This window comes from Sipha flava, unplaced genomic scaffold, assembly GCF_003268045.1.
Source record: "Sipha flava isolate LNK unplaced genomic scaffold, YSA_version1 2_pilon_pilon, whole genome shotgun sequence".
In the NCBI taxonomy this organism is placed as follows: domain Eukaryota; kingdom Metazoa; phylum Arthropoda; class Insecta; order Hemiptera; family Aphididae; genus Sipha; species Sipha flava.
In genome coordinates this window covers 2,763,697-2,784,394 of record NW_020272972.1, presented here as the reverse complement: position 1 = coordinate 2,784,394, position 20,698 = coordinate 2,763,697, and the positions used below count along the sequence as shown (strand labels likewise).

Below are 20,698 nucleotides of genomic sequence, written 5' to 3'. Positions count from 1 at the left end.
TCGCGGCACCCGTTGCTGCGGACCGGCTGAAAACGCGTGACAACCGTGAACGCGATTTTAAAGTGGACCCGCCCGCGCCTCGCACGACTTTTCCAGGCGTTTTCAATCTTTCGACGAACGTCAAAACCGTCTCCGTTGAATAATTACGATTTTCAGAAGTTCTTTCTGCGCTCGGTTTTTCCCTTTGAACCGGAATCGTTTTCCTTTTCCTTTTCTTCCCGTCCACCATTATTTTTTTTTCAACGCGCGCGTACGGAACGTATTTATTTTCACATTCCGTTCTCCTCCGTGTTGCAGCCCTGTCCCGACGGGTTGGACTTCCGCGCGGTGCAGTGTTCGGCGTATGACGACCGACCGTACGACGGCGAGAACGTGGAATGGCATCCTTACTACGACGAGGAGAGCCCGTGCACGCTGATGTGCGTGGACTCCAAGGGCCGAGTGGAGGAGATGGCGCCCAGGGTGCGCGACGGGACCAGATGCAGGCCGGGTTCATTGGACATGTGCATCGACGGCGTGTGTCAGGTGAGCAGTTCTACGTTTTTTTTTTTTTTTTTTTTTTTTTACGTATTTAACGCATGCAGTTAGGTAGCGTTTTAATTATCACACGCCATCGAAGATATAATGTCCGTCGCGAGTTGTGAATAACATTTTCGTAGCACACATAACATTCGTCCGCAATGCACTCAGACGGATTTGGAAAAGTCGAATAACTTGTGTAGGCAACCCCGGTGTTCATTAGAACGTTTATTTACCATTATTTTTGATTCATTTTTTTTCTCCGGCAGCACGCAAAACGGTTTTCAAAGAAACAACGAAACGGTTTATTATAGACGGGAAAAATATTTTTTTAACAAGAATTATACAAATATTAACACAATTAATTTTTTTTAGTAGCTCTGTTCGTATAAGGCTTACACGGAGATAAATGAAAAAAAAAAAACATTTTATAAGAAACCCATTGATAGATAGTGACTTAAATAGTTAAGGCGAATTGAGAAGAATTATCGAACATGACTTTATAAATAATCGGGACTTGATAAACCCCCTCCCCCTTAACTTTGAGACCTATAATTTGCATTCCACATCGAGCAAACATATGTCAAAAGTATCGTAACTTCTCACTACAATGTGAAGAATTTCAATCAAAAGTACGCAAATTAATATGATTATATATATATATATATATATATATATATATATATATAAATCTACATTATTGCTATTCTACTGTGATCGTGAGTGGTTACATAATGATTTCACCGTTATATTACTACGGTCACCTATTACACTCTTCAACTCGATATTAAGTTATGATTATATTTAATTGATGAAATCGTCGTAAAGAGTGTCCCCTTCACACGTGTCATAATAATAATTGAACATGTTAAAGATATACGCGTGATTTCCAGTAGGTACGTAAATTTTGACAGTTCGAAGAGTAGGTCTTGTAGGTCTATCACATAGGTAGAAAATTCGAATACAATCCGTACGAATATTTTTTATTTCTTTTCCTTTTTTGCCTTTTTAGAAAGTAAAAATAAATCGTAATGCATTATCTTACTCTACTCATAATTTAGAAATACATACCAAACCTTTGAAATATTTTTAAAAACAGCATGCTGTATATTGTTTTAAACTCTGGATAAAAAATCATTATTAAAAAGTAAACCAGTTTCACGTTTTGACACGTCGCTTTTTATTTTATTGTTGATATTTTAGCCTGAACAATATTTTTTCCATTGTTTATTAATAATGAAAGAAGAAATATATATATAAATATTACTCCATAGTGATTCAACAACTAATTCAAAACTATTTGTGATTCACGTACAAAGAGAATGCATGGAATAATTAGCATTTATTTACATACTAAAAATAACCTGAAAAACTGAAACGAATTCAGTACAAAGTCCATTCAAATTCTTCTTTATCAATAATATTTTTAGATTTTTAGTTATTTGCTAAGCCCATGTGTTTAATATTTTAAAAATTACGGCTTAAATTGATTTTACGTAAAACATTATTATCAATTATGGACCACATTAAATTAATAATATAAATGTTATTCTTTTTCATAATCACTTTATACATTTTTTTTTCACAATCATTTCCAAAATTCATGGTTGGGATGGATCTTTGGATAGATAAAGATGGACCAATCATCTTAATTCGGTGACATTTATCTTGTCAGCATTTTATCTACAGTATCAATTGTGCTATTACACGAGTTATCACGTGAACATTTAAGTAATGACACAGTCGGCATATGATTATGAATTCTACCAAACTGTCTGCATTCATCATTTTCCGTACAGCACTTAGAAAAACAGAAAGCTGTTTATACCGCAAACGTACAATATATAAATAATATTATTAATATATAATATTTATTTTACCACTCAGTATGTGCGTATAAGTAAAATTATACGGCGTCATTGCGCGATAATAATGACATGACATTGGTAGCTTGAGATTCTCCTTCGACATATTTGCAATATAAATATGATACATACGATTAAAATGATTTAGATTTTGAGAAATATTTATTTGATGTTTCATCTTATTCATGCAAAGGTAATATCGTGGTTGAATTCAATCGCGTAAATCAATAACAAACATATTCGTTTTATTATTTATTTATTTTTATTTAATTTTAATTTCATACAATGAAACACTGGACCACGCTGAAGAGGCTATTGTGGAGGCCCAAGTGTTCTTACATTAATACATTCTACTTTTTAAAATATTCTCTATAAATTACAAAGATAATAGATATCGCAAAATATAACAGTAAATACAGAAATATAATTAATAAAAATCATAGATTTATATAAATTATGACTATTTATTTATAATCTTGAATCTTATTCAAACGTTATAATAATTCGATTACCTCATTTTCTCAAGTTATCCCATTTATGATTGGATCTTAATCTTAACCCCTTAAAAATTAATTTAATAAGTATTTTTATTTCAATTACATTTTCAATAATTTTAGAAAAAAAAAATTATTTCCAAATCTCAAACGGAAACAAAATTATTGTTTTCCTTTTTAATATATTGGATATACCATAAAATGTAAACCGTTGCTAAAAAAAAAAAAATGTAGTTTTATAATATGTTAAAGTACATTATTAATTTTAAAATGTTTATTGAAAAAAACGATTAACACAGGTGCTCGTATAATATCTAACATTTCTGTGCGCATAACAAATAAATCCAGTCTAAAAATGATTTGATATATTCTGTGACTATTATTACTTCTTCAATTTTACGTTATCGTTGATATTTGTCTGCAATACGCCCCGTTACTTATTCTCTGTAGCGATCATCCCTTCTAATATTAAGTGGTCTTAGGTTCCATAGAGTAATTTTACAAGTGTATTCTGACCGCGAGAGTTACACCGTCATACTAATATTTATGTTGGCGATTTATACATTTTAACGGTTCATTACACAACATTATTCCGTCAAGATCATAATAATTACATGATATATATATTGCATTTAAATGTTCGTATTATCAATGAGAATTTGATTTGGATCAATTTTAAAAAATACAAAATAATGTAACACAAAAAGTGCCGGAGGGCGGTTCACGACTCGCGTTTGTACACTCTTGTTCGGCACCCCTGTACATTGTGCACAGACAAATGTGTGTGCAATGTGTGTTCGGTAGTACTCTGCACAGTCCGTAATTTCAGGGACCGGACCGGACTGAAAATGTTAAAAGAGGACTGAAATCGGACCGAACCAATTGCTACATTTAATTATAGATCGGACCGGACTGAAAATTTAAAATAATTTGTTAGAATGGACCGAGACCGAACCGCCGGTTTGAACTTATAAATTTCGGAATGTAAAAGTTTATGGACCGAACCGAACCGGACCGCAAACCTATTTTCTTTTCTACCATACAAGACCCCAAGTATAACATAATATGATAGAGCGGACAAACGATCCAAACCAAAGAAATATTGCAACATAAAAATAGACTATAGTAAATTTATATTTTAGTAAAGGTATATATATATATATACTAACCTAACCACAAAAAAAATGATTATACAACCGATTATCGAGAAATCGTAGTAGCAAGTTTATTGAATTGTTTAAATTGATCGGAATGCTACAAAACGTTCCATATCGTCATATTATTGTTGGCTATTATATTACGAATCATATTCATATTTCATATTAATCAGCTGTTTCGCATGTTCAAGATAAACCATTTTTTTTCCTACGTAGAGTTTTAAAAATCTAGAAAAAATGTCGTGGGGGGGGGGTTACTGCTTGTGTACACCTTCTATAGTATCTATAAATATAATTAAAGCTTAAGAAATTTAATTATTTTCCATTTTATGTTTTTCCTATACATTAATTTCACATTATTCTAACGATGTATAAATTATATCAACTTTATATTTATTTATTATATGTAATTATTCAACTATTTGATTTTTTTTACCGTAACCCGGCATCGACGGGTATTTCAGCTAGTAAATTATTAGTAGCCAATAGGTTCTATGAACAGCTTTGAGATAAATACAATATACATGATAGTGCATACAATTTATATAAAACAACGGTGCTGGGGTAAAATATTGATTCCCATGGGCCATAATAATAATAATATTCGTGTTATTAATTCTATAAATAATGTCTTTATAATTTTAAATCATCGTTCGACTGATATTATATTTGAAACAAGCCGTAATATTAGTCGTACATTTTAAACTAATCGGGACCGATCAGTCCGGACCGGACCGAACCGAAATTATTATAGTTTAAACCAGGTCATTCAAAAAATTATTGATTCGGACCGAACCGATCCTTTACCTATTTTTATAAGATAAGACCGGACCACACCGGACCGTGCACAGCACTAGTGTTCGGACTAATCATACAAGCCGATAACAGTCCTTCGAAAACCATTTACGTGGCATAACACATTAGTAACGTTAACGTGTTTCCTTTTCACAGAGGGTCGGCTGCAATTTGGAAATCGGATCGAAGGCCACCGTGGACGAGTGCGGCGTGTGCGGCGGAGATGGGTCGTCGTGCTCCAAGGACCTTTACCACTGGGGCAAAATGGGCACCGGGTGTTCGGTGTCTTGCGGCGGAGGTAAGAAGAGCGCCGATTCGTTTTGCGCGCGATCACGGCTCGTGGCCCGTCGTCCGGCCTAGGAGCGGCGGCGGTGCGGAGGGCACGATTTGCGGTCGAAACGACGACGTGTAGGCGCAATCGAAAGCGTTGTTGTACGCGAACGGTTGCTCACGAGAAGCGCCGCGGTGGTGGGCTCGGGCCGATTTCATTATGTCCGGAAGGACGACAGGGACGGTAACGGGTGTGTGTGTGTGTGTGGGGGGGGGGGACGAGTTATTAACAATAATCCTAATAACCCGGTAGAACCTGTAATAACGCGGTCCCGGTGTTACGCGACTTGGCAGCTTTTGACCGTCGTTTGAAAAACACTGACAATGATAGAACGTTTTAATCAATTTTAGTACCGCGGCGGTGCAGTCTGTTTTTCGGTTGTCTCTTATCGTCGTCCAGGCCCGTAATGTGATTAATGGTTTCGAAAACCACGCGAAGTTCCTTACGCGGACGCGCCGTACGTACGTACGACTTTCTTCTTTCTCCCGTCATTTCTCTTGTCCGCCGTCCGTTGCGCGTTCGTATTACCCGTTAATCCAAACACAACGCCCGGCCGAAAATATAATAATCGCCTTGGCCGTGTTTGCGTTCGAATGCAATAATATGTATTGCACATTAAAATTAACATTATGGCTGCACGTACGAGTACACACATGCATGTGTATATTTGTCGACGGTTCACGGAATAAGTTCCGGCGAAACAAATCGCACATTACAATACCGTTTCTACATAAAGAATTAGTTCACAAATAAATATTTTTTTTTAAATATCCATCTTACTATAATATATATTTTTGTTTTGTGATGCAGACAAAAGTGGTAATAAACATTTGTGGTTGACTTTGAAAACTCTTCGAATGCCTTCTCTTCATTAATTCAATTTCATTTAATTTTTTTAATTTTTTTAATTAACCAAAGTAATTATTATACATAAAAATATATATTTTCCCTCAAGTACTATATATATATATATATATATATGTACTCATTATATATTTCACAGTAATTATGTAGGAATGTCACCACAAGATAACCCTATAGTGGCATCATGTTTGACAAATTTATTATATTGCCAAAAAATATACTATTAAAATAAAGTTTTCATTTAACGATATACATTTGAAATACTAAATACATCATTATTGAAACTTCCATTATATTATTGGTTTTTGTGATAGTTTCAATGGCGAAGTGAAAGGATATGAGAACGGTTATTCCTCTGATTGGTTTAATTTGCGTTCATGTCCATTAATTTTATCCGAAATATTTATACAATAAACCGAATTGAAAAGTTGTACAGTTTAAATGTACAAATATTTAAAAAATAAATATATATATAAATAATAATAATATTAAATTATATTTACATATCATATAAAGTTATTAAACAACAAAAAAGCTATTCCTAGAACGATTAATTTCGAATTCGGTTGTTTTCGATATAGTACTCGAGTCATATTTTAAAGTCCACAATATAATTATAGATTTTTATTGCAGACGGCGCGTAAAATAGTACTTATGTGAATTAGGATTTAATTTGAAAATCGACACCGACCATCAAGGATCGGATTAGTACATTTTACCGTAGAGAAATTTCTCTCGCTATCATTTGAGTTATTGAACATCTCGCACACTTTTCCCGTCATACATAATGCCCTGTACATTAAGAATATAATTTATAACATATTACTACTGTGGCATTCATAATAATGGATGTATTGCCATGATATGTTCCGAAATTCTCCGTTTAATAATTCCACCTTGCGGTTTATTGTAAATTATGCTCGTCGGTATACGTATCCGATGTCAAATAATAAATTTTCATCGTAATCTTATGATCGAAAGATTTGGCGCCCAGAGCAAAATTAAAAATATTCGCCCCCTTTTATCATTAATCATAAATCATAATTTTATAAATTTTTGGCGCCCCTTTAGATCATGTGCCCGGGGCGTATGCCTCCTAGCCCCCTCCTCCATGTCATGGCTCTGAATCCTCGCACAAGAACATAATCTGTACACATGCATTTACGTATTGAGTGTTATAATCATAAAGCATTTTATATACTGGAATTATAATAATATATCAGCATTGACCGTGTATAAAAAACATCGTTTTAAATATACTTATGCGGTGGTTATGCCCAATACTTTTTTCAATCATTGAATATTTACTGTTGTTTAAAACAGGCGATAATTAAACAGATTCATCGATGAATTATAGAAATAATTGTTTATAGATGTGATGAATATCATTTTCTTATGCAAACAATTCACGAAAAAAATAATTGAATCATATGGCATACATAGGGTGGTGTTAACGATGTATTTGAAGGAATAGTAATAATATTGAGATTTCCTAATTACCAAAAATGCCACACCGTTTTCTACATAGAAAATAAGTTTTTATTGTACAACTTGAGTAGTAGAACTTCTTATGATCTGCACACATTCGTCGATGTGACCATTAGTGGAGGAGCCATTTAGGGGTAGGGAGTACTAGTCACCCAGTTGAAAAAAAATAAATAGTTTTAAAAATAAAGTATATTTAGAAGAACTAAATAATAGGTTATAAAAATAAATATTCCCCCAAGAGATCCCTACATATGCCTGTAATCATCTATGGGTAATATATAATTTCTCCTATAAAATGCCTCGACCGTAAATAAATGTTGAATCCGCCCTTAATGGTCATTAATGGAAATTCGGCTGTTAAGGAATAACAAGTATTTATATTTATTTACTTGGAGATCAATTGTAAGACAATATGTTTACCTCTATACTCAACGCGCAGACCTATCTATTTAATTATGTAAAATGATACGGATTTATTTCGATGGCTTTATGTTTGAACAACACATTTTTTTTTTTTTTTTTTTGTATTCATGTGTATTCTCATACGTGAATTAATGACTATTTGTTCAAAATTATTTTTTGGTAAACGTCACATAATATCGTTTCCCGTGTGGATTGTTTTGTGTCTCTTTCAATGATTACAAAATTACACTGTTTAATATTTACTTAAGTGCTTATTCAATAAACGAAATAAAAAATGCTAAGAGGTTTCTGATGATGGCATATAAAAAGTTTTCATACCTCAACATTTTAGTGCATCTTATAATTGGTGAGAGATAATCCTTCTATACACTCCTCTCTACAAATTGTTTTCTGAAACCACCGAAAATTCCATAACACACAATATAATTAACAAAAAGAAATTTAAGTATCTTTAAATCATACGTACGATACACCGTCTCTTTAATTGATCTTCAAATAAACTTCTAAAATGAACATTAGGGGTAGTACAAGGTATGGTAGGTATAGTAAAATTATCCATATAATTATTTAGGGTACTCAGTCTCCCTGTTTCCATCAATACAACACTTTATTTAGCATATGTACTTAATGATTCATACTGTTGATGCAGTCCAGTAAGTGATATGGGTTGACATATTTCCGTAACAGTACCATAATTTCTAGGTGTGCTAATTATAATAATGTTGCAATTTATTTACCGGTAAACATGTTAGCGAATAGGAAGCATATAAAGTGAAGGACATTAACACAAACGTTTTACGTAGTTAAGAAAAAACATTTCGACCCATTACAGCGTGAAATGGGTTACGCTTTATACATCTTGATTTCTAAATATTTCTTTATATAAGTAAAATAAAATAAATTAATTTTAAACTAATATTCCTACAATAATGTTGTTTACAAACATTATAACATCTATGTAATGAAAAATTATCGATTGACAAAAGAAAGTTTTTATTATTCAGTTAATTTTTGTTTGATGCACTTTATATTTAATTTTTATTTTTATTTAGCAACATTAAGTATTTCGTTGATGTTTATTTATTTAAAATTTAAATTAAATATATTATTATTACACTGCTTTGTATTTAAAGTTATTATAATTACTTTAACATTGAAAAATACCATTATAGCCATCATTAAGATTTGTTATGATTACATTTATTTATTTTTGAAATCCTAAGGTCAGTGTATAACTTACAAAAATAATTTATATCCGTTCGTTAACATATTTGCATGATATACTATTATACGAATTAGCATAAAATCGTAATCGGATATTATTATATAATGATTTGCTTTATTATAATTTGTTTTCCGGACACTTGTACCTTTTATTATGTGAACGCAATAATTCTAATCTCAACATTCAAAACCACCTTTATATTAGTTATACCGATTGTAACAGCAGTTCACAAGTATCGGACATATTCTTGCTGATTGTGGTGCTATAACAACAGAAGAGCAATAATAATAATAAGAAAAAACAAGTATTTATAAAAAAATTACTTATTTCGTAAAAATTATGAAAAAAAAAAAAAAATGACAAATAAGTACCAAAAACATTAATATTGTCACTGACATTGCGTTGTTCCTTACATGTCATATTATGAATCGCATTTAGTCCTTTTTTATAGTGTTATATCTATGTATATAACTCAAACATTATATAGTTAGTTAATTTATCAAATATAACCTATAGACCGTTGTTCGATTCTAACTTTTTAATCGCTTTCTTCGCGTGAACAATCTCGTACGTACACAAATTCGTGAATAAATTATTAATCTTATCTTGGTTTCCATATAATTCCATTTATTCGGATCTAGATCCCTTATAATAAAAAGTTTTTGTGTTATTCGCTGAATGAATTCATGTATGCTATTTTATAATGGTCGTATGACAATAAGACAAATTAGTAACAACTGCATCCGAATCCCATGCCACCTCTTAGAGGGTTAGGCCGTGTACCCACAAGTTTATTTATCATACACTTATGTGAACAACTTAAACTTTATTTTGACTTAAACTATTTATGATATGGTTGCTGCGACTGATTAGTTTTTGTTTTGAAATATTTTTTATATCCGAGTAAACATTTTATCAAACTGTACTTATTTTGTGTACTGTGGTCTGTTTCACAGACATGCGTATCGGTCACTTAAATGTTTGATATTCAATTCAATTTTATGAGTGTTATTATATTAATCTGAAATAATATTAAAATAATAAAGCTAATTATAAAAGTCAAAAATAAAGTTTAAGTTGTACGCATAAGTGCATGATCAATTAATTTGGGGGTGCACGACATGTAATTCGGAGAGAATCCGAGATGGAATGCAATTTAGACTTTCCGATTTATGTTTATTTTTTTGGCATGCAATTCGGATGCACCGATTAGTAACACACCTGATTAATGTTTTATAACAATGGTGATTAGGTGCGTACATTTGAGTATCCATTCCTTAGAAATAGATTTTTTACAACTTCAAATTATGTTTTATTTCAATCGAATGATAATCCACTATACTTGTCTGCTACTTGAACGAAAACGAATTTCTACCGCTCACACAATAATCATTTGTGATAGATATTATGAGTATTAAATTACTTTCCAATCTGCCCACTAATCAAAAAAAAATAATAAAAAAAATAGTGTCCATCAACTCTCATCGATCGACTACGGATGGTCATCGTTAATAGATGTGTTTGTTATTAATCGATTATTAACATCGATTGTTTTTAATCAGTTTGACGATAGTACTGCCTTGACGTTATGAATCGGCTCACATTTTTGTAAGTGTAGTATTATTTTATTACACACCTACTTATCTTATTCTGAAATCAAACACCGTACAGAACAGTCGAAGTATCATTGGACGTTTCGGCCGTGTAATAATATATTCTATTCGCATTTGCTACGGCAAAATAACTAAGGGTCAACAGAAATATCGATATCAATTTATCTGCCTCGGCTCCAACGAATGTGCGACGGAACAGTGTCGGATAGTTATATGCAGTAAACCATCAATAACTGTACAACATGATATTCGAACTGAGATGATTTCATTTACTATTATAATATAATTCTAACATTTCACTGTAGTTACATCGGGTATAATTTATGCACAGAACAATACGTCATACTACCATTGTATTGTAAACTTAAATTTAAATTTCTGGAACGCAAATAACAATAGCTACCTATAGAAAAGTTCTTTTTGAAATTTGAAACTACTTTAATTTTATAATTTCACACGTATGCATATAGTTGTACGTGTTCAGACAAAAATGGTTTCGCGAGAAAAAAAATGGAATTAAAATTATTTACATTTACCATATTTTGTTTTTTATTCCAGAAGTGAAATAAAAGTTTGTGTCACATAACGGTTGAATTTTTTACTAAGGGTTCATTAGAGCGCACAGTAAAATATGTTTTTTATTTATGTAGTCAAAATTAACTTTTTGATAAAACACTCAAAAATGGTCATTAGTATTCATTACACTTGAAAGTTACGACCGTCAGAAATGCGTTGAAATGCAGTATTATTTCGGGGCAAATGCATAATTAATAAATAAACATTTCCAATCACTGTTTTTTTTTTCTTGTTTTAAGTTTTATTTTATCTTTGTTTTGCTGAACTATCCACATTTTAACAAAACTATTAATACACTTTTAGCATCAATGTTTAACTTGCTATTGTACTTACACAATTATTTTAATAGTTTTTATATTGTATGCATTTCTGTTGATTTTAAATACAATTAAAGTTAGGCTGTTCGTAACTAAGTAAGTAGGAGTAATTATTTTTAATCGAATAATAATTCAATTTACTGTTTTAACGTTTTCGTGAAAACTATCACATGACTGTACTTGAATGTTTTAATTGTAAGCACAATCAATACTTCACAAATGAAATATCTGGAACTAAGCTATTTTTAATGACTCGTAATAGATCTTAAATAATAAATCTTGTCTTATACCTTCAAAATAATAACGTTTATTAAAAATAAAATAAACGTTAATTTCCATTATATATATATTATATATTAATGTAAAATAATATACCGCGTTCGTATAATATGATTACGATGTTATTAAAAAATGATTTTTATTTACGGTTTAATGCATTATTATTTTTGTATTTGTTTGTTTATTTACGGTCGCTATAAATATAGCACAGTGGTTACTGGGGAAATGTCCGTTGTACACGTATCGTGTGCTTAGTACGGGATCAGAAAAGTTATGGGAATTTCAACCGTACAGTCGATGTTTTGCCGAAGCGACGTGTCACTCTCATTACGATGTTATGTAACGTGCAGTGTTCGTATATCTTATTTTATCTGGCGGGTAATAAAATTCCATACGTGCACAATGCAATTCCAAAATTGTCTTCGGTCGCGTTTTCGGAGAGAACCCGAAAACGATTTCAGACACATAGTATTTATCCGCACTGTAGATTCAAACCTTACGTCCTCACACCGTACCCGGTTCGTATTAAAAACATGACGAATTCCATAGCTCGGTAATTTCTTTACTCCCCGTTACGTCGAAGCTATTCTCCGTAAGATATTACGACAAAAAACAACAGCGGTCTTTCGCAGTTCTCAAGAAAATATCATCAATTAAAACAAACGATCGATATCAATACGTTAGCATTGAGGTAGATAACCCGATTTTATTTTCGTTAACGGAACAGCCATCATAATACAAAGTGTTAAGTTTTTCTTTTGCTCGTGTAATACATTTAAATTTATCGTATTATCATTACACAAGTGATTGATCGCTGAAGCCAGTAAAGAGAACTGGAAACTAGTGGTGTGAAATAAATCCGGATTCTCCGAAAATCCGAAAAATCCGGATTTCGGATTTCGGATTTTAAGCTGTAAAATCCGGATTTGAAATCCGAAAATTCGAAATTTGGATTTAAAAATCCGAATATTTGGGTTTCACATTGTAGATTTCTGTATTCTAAAGCAGAAAATAAAAATTTGTCGTTAAAAATTCTAATATAAAAAAACGAACATTTTCTATTTTAAATAAAAAACATTCATCGTTCGTTACAAATATAAATTATTATATTTGTAACCTAACCTAACCCTATTTAGGTATTATTTATTGTGTATTTTTGGATAAATTATTCTGCTACTTATAAATGTTGTTACTAATTTCATGTATAAACTGAGTTTAGGTTGTAATATCTACACGTTATTGCAATATTGATGATTGTTATTGTTATATTTTTGCTTTAAAAGTTTTCCTATAAATATATTAATTTTTTACAAAAAAAAAAAAAATCTGTATTTATCAAGGCTTTAATATAAGGAATCCATAAAAAAATATTAATTTAATGCTTCAAAATCCGAATTTGAATTCCGAAATCCGAATTTTTATCCGAATCCGGATTACGGATTTCGAATTTCATGAATCCGGATTTTCGAACTTCGGTAAATCCGGATTTTTCCCAACACTACTGGAAACATATAAAATATAAATCGTTAAACATGTTATTATTGTTGCGCATTTCTCCGTTTGATCCCGTAAAAGTCGACCCGTTATGAAACAAACTGACCAATAGTAGCTAACCTAATCTAAACTAACTTAACTAACCTAACCAATAGTAATTGGTGTGTTATTATTGACAACGATTGAATTTATAGAGGCGTCCGGAGATAAACAGTTTGTGACGAGATCGCCGAAACGTAATCCGACTAAAACGTACCATGTTTCCTTATCGGCTTCTCGACGAGATGGGCCTAAGAACGTCGTTCTTAATCTATACCGCCTACGTGTACGCACTGCAGCGATGGGAGATTATTCGAATAATTATATACGGAATATTACAATAGGGGTAAACATCAACTGGCCGTCTTTGTATGTACAGCTAAACCCAATGAAGTGTATCAAGCATACGTGATGTTCATAAGCAAATAGCGATTAAGTTTGCGCCGAACAACAAGAATAGTAATATTACTAGCGGTATATTATTCGATAATGTATGGCAAAATATTTTGTGCAACGTCCATCAAACACACATCCGTCCGCGAGTGTTTTGATTGCGATCAAAGGGGTAACTAGAAATATTATGTGTGACGTCCGTATGATAAATGATTAAACCTCGGTCTGTTTTCGTGCTCAAAGTTTTCCCAGAAAACGAGCCTGAAAATGAATCTGTATTATCTTGCATGCATTGTGCACCAGCTAAAAGGAAATAAACTTTCTACCGGTGCAGGTTACATATAATCAATGTATGCCATGTCCGTGTACGTCGTTTAGGCGGTTTTCTATACGAATATTGTTCTGTGAAACAAACATTATCATCGTAACCGATCCCGTCAGCTGTTGTATCAAACGATTTCTATAGTTAAGAGCTGTCATCGCGTGCCCAGACCAATAATAATAATAATAATTGAATGCAAACTTAGAATATCTATCACTAAAATTATTCGATTCACCGGTGTACTCGCTCTGAGTGGTTTGGAATTATCCAGCCGAGTAAACGTGCTACGAAACGCTTACATTTGTAAAAATATGCGACATAAATAAACACTGAAATTTGACTGGAATTTCGTTTTGATTTAATAATTCAACACAACCGTATGGCACCGTGACCACGTGATGACCTGTTCTTAGGTCGTTCACTTTTGTCGGCCTACTCTCGACGGTTTAGGACCACTATGTCGGGTTAAAAAATGGGGAGAGGAGGAGCTAATGATCTACGGTTAGCCTCGTACGCGTGCACACTCGGACCAGGATAATGACTGAACATCCTTTTAGTTAAACGCGTTACGGAATACGTAAACGCGTGCGATGTGTACGCGCAACGCGATATGACTCCTCGTTCACGCTGCGTTTGCTTTGTTCGCAGGATACGAGATGTCCAGGATAATCTGTCAGAACCGGGACACCGGCGTCGAAGTGGACGCTGACATGTGCCCGGGCGAGAGGCCGAACGGCAGCGACATATCCGTGGAGTGCAACAGCCAACCGTGTCCACCCAAGTAAGCACATACGCGCATGTATTATCCGTAAAAGAATATTCGCGCGCGAACGATAACGCGTGCGCGAGTCGAAGCGAAGGGATTGCAATCCGTTTACTCGAAAGCTGCACACGCCGACACGTATTTTGCATTAAACGTGCGTGCGGCCTCCGGAAAAGCCGAGTGTTACGGGCTCGTCCCGGGGTACGGTTTAACGGGCGCGCACGGGTACGCGTCGTCGGCGGCGACGAGTCTCGGGCTTAGAACGCGTCGAAAGATTAAGCGGTGGCGCAAAAACGCTTTATCGCCCGCCGCGCGCTACCACGTACGCCGTACAGGATTTGCTCCTTTTTTTCTCCTTTTTTTTTTTTCTTCCTTTTTTTCACGCCGACACCCGTCACAGCGCAACTTAAGCTTTCCGAGCCCTGTGCGCACATGTGTAGAATCAACGTGTGTTTGTTCGATTTAAATACGCGCGCACACGCGCACATATATTATGTATACGCGAACGCGGTACGTTTGTACACGTGTATGTAGTGTGTGCACGTATTACTCTGAGCACCAGGCGCGTAGGTACTTTTTTTTTTCTATTGGATTAAAACGCGAAATCCTGACTTGCAGTAAGCACCGGTGTATAATGACTTGCTCTCAGTCGCTCGTGAAACGTAGAATAAAAAAAACGATCCGGTACAACGTTGGCTCTACCGAATCCTTTGCCGTTCGTATTCGTCGGTGTAAGCTTGAAATCCCCCCGTACGAGTAAATAATCGAATCCGTAAAACGATTCTAAGGGCAACGTATACGTTCATAAACAATACCGTGCAGATATCTACGCATAAAACGTAACTCGTTATAATAATAATTTTAGTAGTTATAGCCTCGAAATAAAAAATGTTTTTATTTCCTTAAGCAGTATTTGTGGTCGGTGACGGGAGAAATATTAAAATTACCAGAGCAACCATTAGGAGATTAGAGGAAATTTGAAACATACTGCTTGTACAAGGTTTTTAAAAGGAGTGGGATAATCTAGATTCTAGTCCCTAGAATGTTATTTCGTATCATGGGATTTTACTTTACTTGTTTTAAGACGGATAATGAAAAAGGTGTCGAGACGATTGTTAATCAATAACATACGATATATGATTGAGAGGACCAAATTTAACATGTAACTCGTTTTTTTTTTTTTTTTTTAGTCATTTTGCATAAATAAACTATGAATACAAAAAGATAATCGAAGAATTACTTGTTTACACCATCTTTGTCCAATTTCCGAATCTATCTAATATGTTGCTATGCATATCTATCAGTGCAGATTTATTCCCCGAAAAAGTATTTACAGAAAACAAAATGTATGACTTAAAACACTGCGCAGCTCTTCTGGTTTATCATAAAAAAAAAATATTCAGCATTTTCCTTCACAAATACTTATATTTATATGTTTACTTTAGGTTAATGTATGTAAACATACTTACCTAGAGTTTCAAACTTTTCGCGCAATAACAGTAATTTAGTACGTTATTTCCTACCGCACAGCTCAGGACAAAAATGTTTGTGGATTAAAAATCAATGGTTAACATTTAGTTAAAATCAATAAGAACATTTAATAAAAGAAAAAAAAACTAAGAATTAGACCCAGTTATTGGTAAATTCGATTCAAATTCTACACAGATATATATATATATACTAATGTACCTAATGAATAGGTAACATTGTTTGGGTTTATAGAGTTTGTGAAGGAATCAGTGAATAAGCTCCTAATCGCGAAACCAATGAAATACATCGTGTTGTTTGATGTATCTGCAGTTGTTCTGGGCACAAATATATTTATTTTTTTAATTTATCGCAGTTTCCCCGTCACTGTATGGCTAAGTAACGATGACACAAAGATCAATAATCTCTTTACGAGTCTATCAAGATTAATCACATCTTAGTTTTATGTAATCAACGCTGATCGCATACAACCCCGATGTATTATTATTACTATAATTTTATAATAATATTGTTATAATTATGTATTATTATTAATAAATATTATCATATAAGTTTTACTTATGGGAAGAGAGGGTTAAACCCTTACCCCCCCCCCCCGTCGGTACACCACTATCAAACATATCGACGCCCATTATAAGCGTATGTCCGCAACAATGTTTTAAATAATACATTTAATCAAATAAATTTGCAATGAAACGTGTAATAAATAAATGTATTTATATTTCAAATACAAACAAAAACTGAAAAAAAGGTGAGACTCGTCGAATTATTAACAAATTACTTCATTTAAGAAGTGTTCTGCGAGTGTATTTTTATGTTCAAGGAAAACAATTCGTATTTCATCTTTAAACTCAAAAATGCTTAATAATATTTTACAACGGGATAACCACCTAACTACAGAACGAAGTAGTGGTTTTGTATGATCAGATCCCATTTCATTACAGGGTATCGTAAATAATCTAGAATTTAGTGCTTTTGATTTCATAAAATTAATTACACTAATAGCATCTTGTAAGACTTTATTGACAAATGGTTCAAGTTTTTTAACTGCTAAAGCTTCCTTATGAATCATACAATGAGTAAATAATATACATGGTGACATTTCGTTAACTTTAGCTCTAAGGCCTTTCTTTGATCCAGTAAGTACTACTAAGCTATCTGCACAAATGGCCTTACATATTGACCATGAAATTTCATTATTTTCAAAAAATATTATTAATAAATATGTCATTATCAATGGTTCTATAATTTAATGTTTAATTAGATAAAAAGTCTTCTAAAATGTCTTATTTATAAATATATCTGACATACACGAAAAGTTGAGAAAAAATAGAGTAATCCGTAGATTCGTCCAGTTGCATTGCATAATAATTATTTTGCAATCTATATAAAAGTTGTTTTAATATATCATCAGATATGTTCGAAATCCAATACAGTATTATCAGATAATGTAATTGATTTCAAATTATTTGCATATGACTCACCGTGCATAGCCATTACAATTTTTATAGCAGCTGTTAAGACAAGAGATTCACCAATCGAATGTGTTTTTTTGTTTTTGTTATTAAATGTGAAACCTGTAATAGATTTTTTAAAACTGTAGAAAATATATGAAAAACTATTTTTTGAACTTTTAATGAATTTTAATGTCTTTTAAAAAAATTGTTCATCATTTTCACTAAATTACGGATTTTTCGTTTCTAAATTTCATTTACGTTTAGAGGATTTCATGCTTTTGGAAGTCAATATTTCTAAACATATTACACATTTAGGACGATGCTTACCTTTTTCTTCAATAAAATTAAGTGCAAATTGTATAAACTGACCTTTATATTTACGTTATTTTTTATTTGATTATTAAAATTGAAAGTTTTTCTTTCTTCCAATTCCCCGTTGATAGGCTGGTCCGTTGTAGCCTCTGATGATTTAAATTTTTTTATTTTCACTAACACTTTCACAACTAATCATTTAATCAAAAAAATTTCTATTTTAAAACAGTATAGTAGTTAGATACTCAGAAATATTGACTTAAATTACGTGACATTCATGTACTACCCAATGACATCTAGGTATGGAACTGATTAATAAAAATATTTGCAACTGAGATTGTTCAAATACACGTTTACGATGCGAGTTACGAACAATTTAATAATCTATCACCCGATAAGATTACGCTCCTCGGCATGTTATTGTATGGATATAGAATAAAATAAATCATTAACTTTATTTTAAATAATATGGAAAAATCTACTCGTCCATTATTTTTGGCGACCCCCAAGTTGAAAACCACTGCACTAGTTCATAGAAGAGAGAATTTTCAATTGTATTATCAATTTAAAATATATTTTTAAATACGTCTATAGACGTGGTGATACATTATATATTAAAAGGTTAGCTTTTTCTAATGACTTAATTATTTATTGATTTTTGTTAAATTTTTGTAAATTAAGAGTAATTTATTTCAACATTAATGAAGAAATGTTTTTTTTTTTCTTAATTAACTTATTATTTTAAGTTAACTTCATTTTAAATATAATTCATGTGATTTAACATGGGAATTAACTTATTTAAAAAATAGTTAACTTCAATTAACTAAGTTGAAAGTATAATTAATGTAGTAAGAACATGCAATATATTTTATTTACTAAATTATAATAAGATATAAAAAAGGAGAATGTATAAATGGATAAACTATAAATTAAGTAAAATTAATTATTCTAATCAAGCAATAGTATAACTGTTATTTTATTTATTGTTTGGAAAGTATTCTAAAACGTAAATAAAACATTTTTAAAGTATTTAAACAATGAAATTGATGAGTAAAAATATCAAAAGAAATAATTTTGAAAATTTTGAATACTGTCTAATTAAATCAATAAATCAATTGCAAATCATAAAGTAAATCAAATTTAGTTAGAAAATATAACAAAAAATATAAAATACATAACACATAAGTAGAAATCCATTACAACTATAATATTATACTGATTGTTGAGAAATGTCATTATATAGGTATCTACAAAGACTATTTATATACGGTGTAGTAAAATTATTTTTTTTATCACATTCATTATAAACTTATTTTTTGTATAAAAATGTGTATGATTTTTACTACTTATATAGTGTTACAATAAAAAATAGTATATATATAAAAATAACCAAATTAAACTGAAACTCAATATTTTCATATGAGCTTACAGTCTAATGTCTTTTCGTTATTTATAAACTCAAAATGTATAGTCATCGTTTTAATAATAACATAAGATTTGTATAAAAATTCACAGTTTTTGTTGAAGAACTAATCTGATCACGTGAGTTAAATTTAATTTTTAAAGAAATTCCGTTTATTTTCTTATTTATTTTGTTTAAAATAACTGAAAAGCAATAATACAAAAAAAAAAAAAAATTAATTACATTTATGTATAATTTTTGTCAGTAAAATTTGGATTAAAATCTATATATTACAATTTTGTTTTTTTGAAATTTGGTATAAGATTACAAAGTATTCAGATATTAGTTATAGTGTATACACTAAAATATTTATATAAGATATAAGAATGATTCGTCTGTTGTACCTATTATTTAAAATTTCAACTCTTTAATAAGAAAGGACGGTCAGCTATAGAAACAAATAATTATTATTACCTTTAACAAATAAAATAACTGTTTTTAGCTTGGTTGCATTAATATTTTCCAATTCAAAGAATTTAAATTGCATATTCTGCTTTGATTAACATTCCTATACATATTCAAGTTTAATCCTGAAAAATTGAAAACAAATACTTGAAATATTTTATATTCATGTTCATTTTTTTTATTTATTCATTTTTTTTTTGTTAGCTCACAACAATAAATTATTTTAGCTTGTCACATAACATGGATTTAAACATGCATAATAACATGAATAAATATTATAATGATATAGTAATTAAATATTTAACATTTATAGAATAAAATAAAATGCATGTACAAATTACTGAAATTTTATTTACATAATTAACGTGATAATGTAAATATTTATGGAAAAATTAATCAATGGAATCGTAGAAGTTTAATACTGTAGTGTATAATATTTTTACCTATAATAAATCAAGAAGGAGTGATTTTAGAAGAGTGGGATTATTATTGCGTTTAAAATTTAAATAAATGTCGATAAAATATTGTTGATATAATTGTAATAACCCAAAAGTACAAAAATGAAATAATGTAGGTATATAGGTGTGGTAGGTGTGATGCGATGGGTTATTACCTTC

At 31.5% G+C, this 20,698-nt stretch overlaps 1 protein-coding gene across 6 annotated transcripts in view; it reads left to right on the top strand.

Moving 5' to 3' along the window:
• Positions 1-20,698, top strand: part of LOC112686141 (ADAMTS-like protein 1) — a 206,022-nt gene that overhangs the window by 116,725 nt on the left and 68,599 nt on the right. For all 6 annotated transcript variants that reach the window (XM_025558312.1, XM_025558315.1, XM_025558311.1 and 3 more), the window contains 3 exons: positions 298-525; positions 4,987-5,128; positions 14,843-14,975. In XM_025558312.1, coding sequence (XP_025414097.1) covers positions 298-525; positions 4,987-5,128; positions 14,843-14,975 — 503 coding nt within the window. The remainder of the gene's footprint in view (positions 1-297; positions 526-4,986; positions 5,129-14,842; positions 14,976-20,698) is intronic.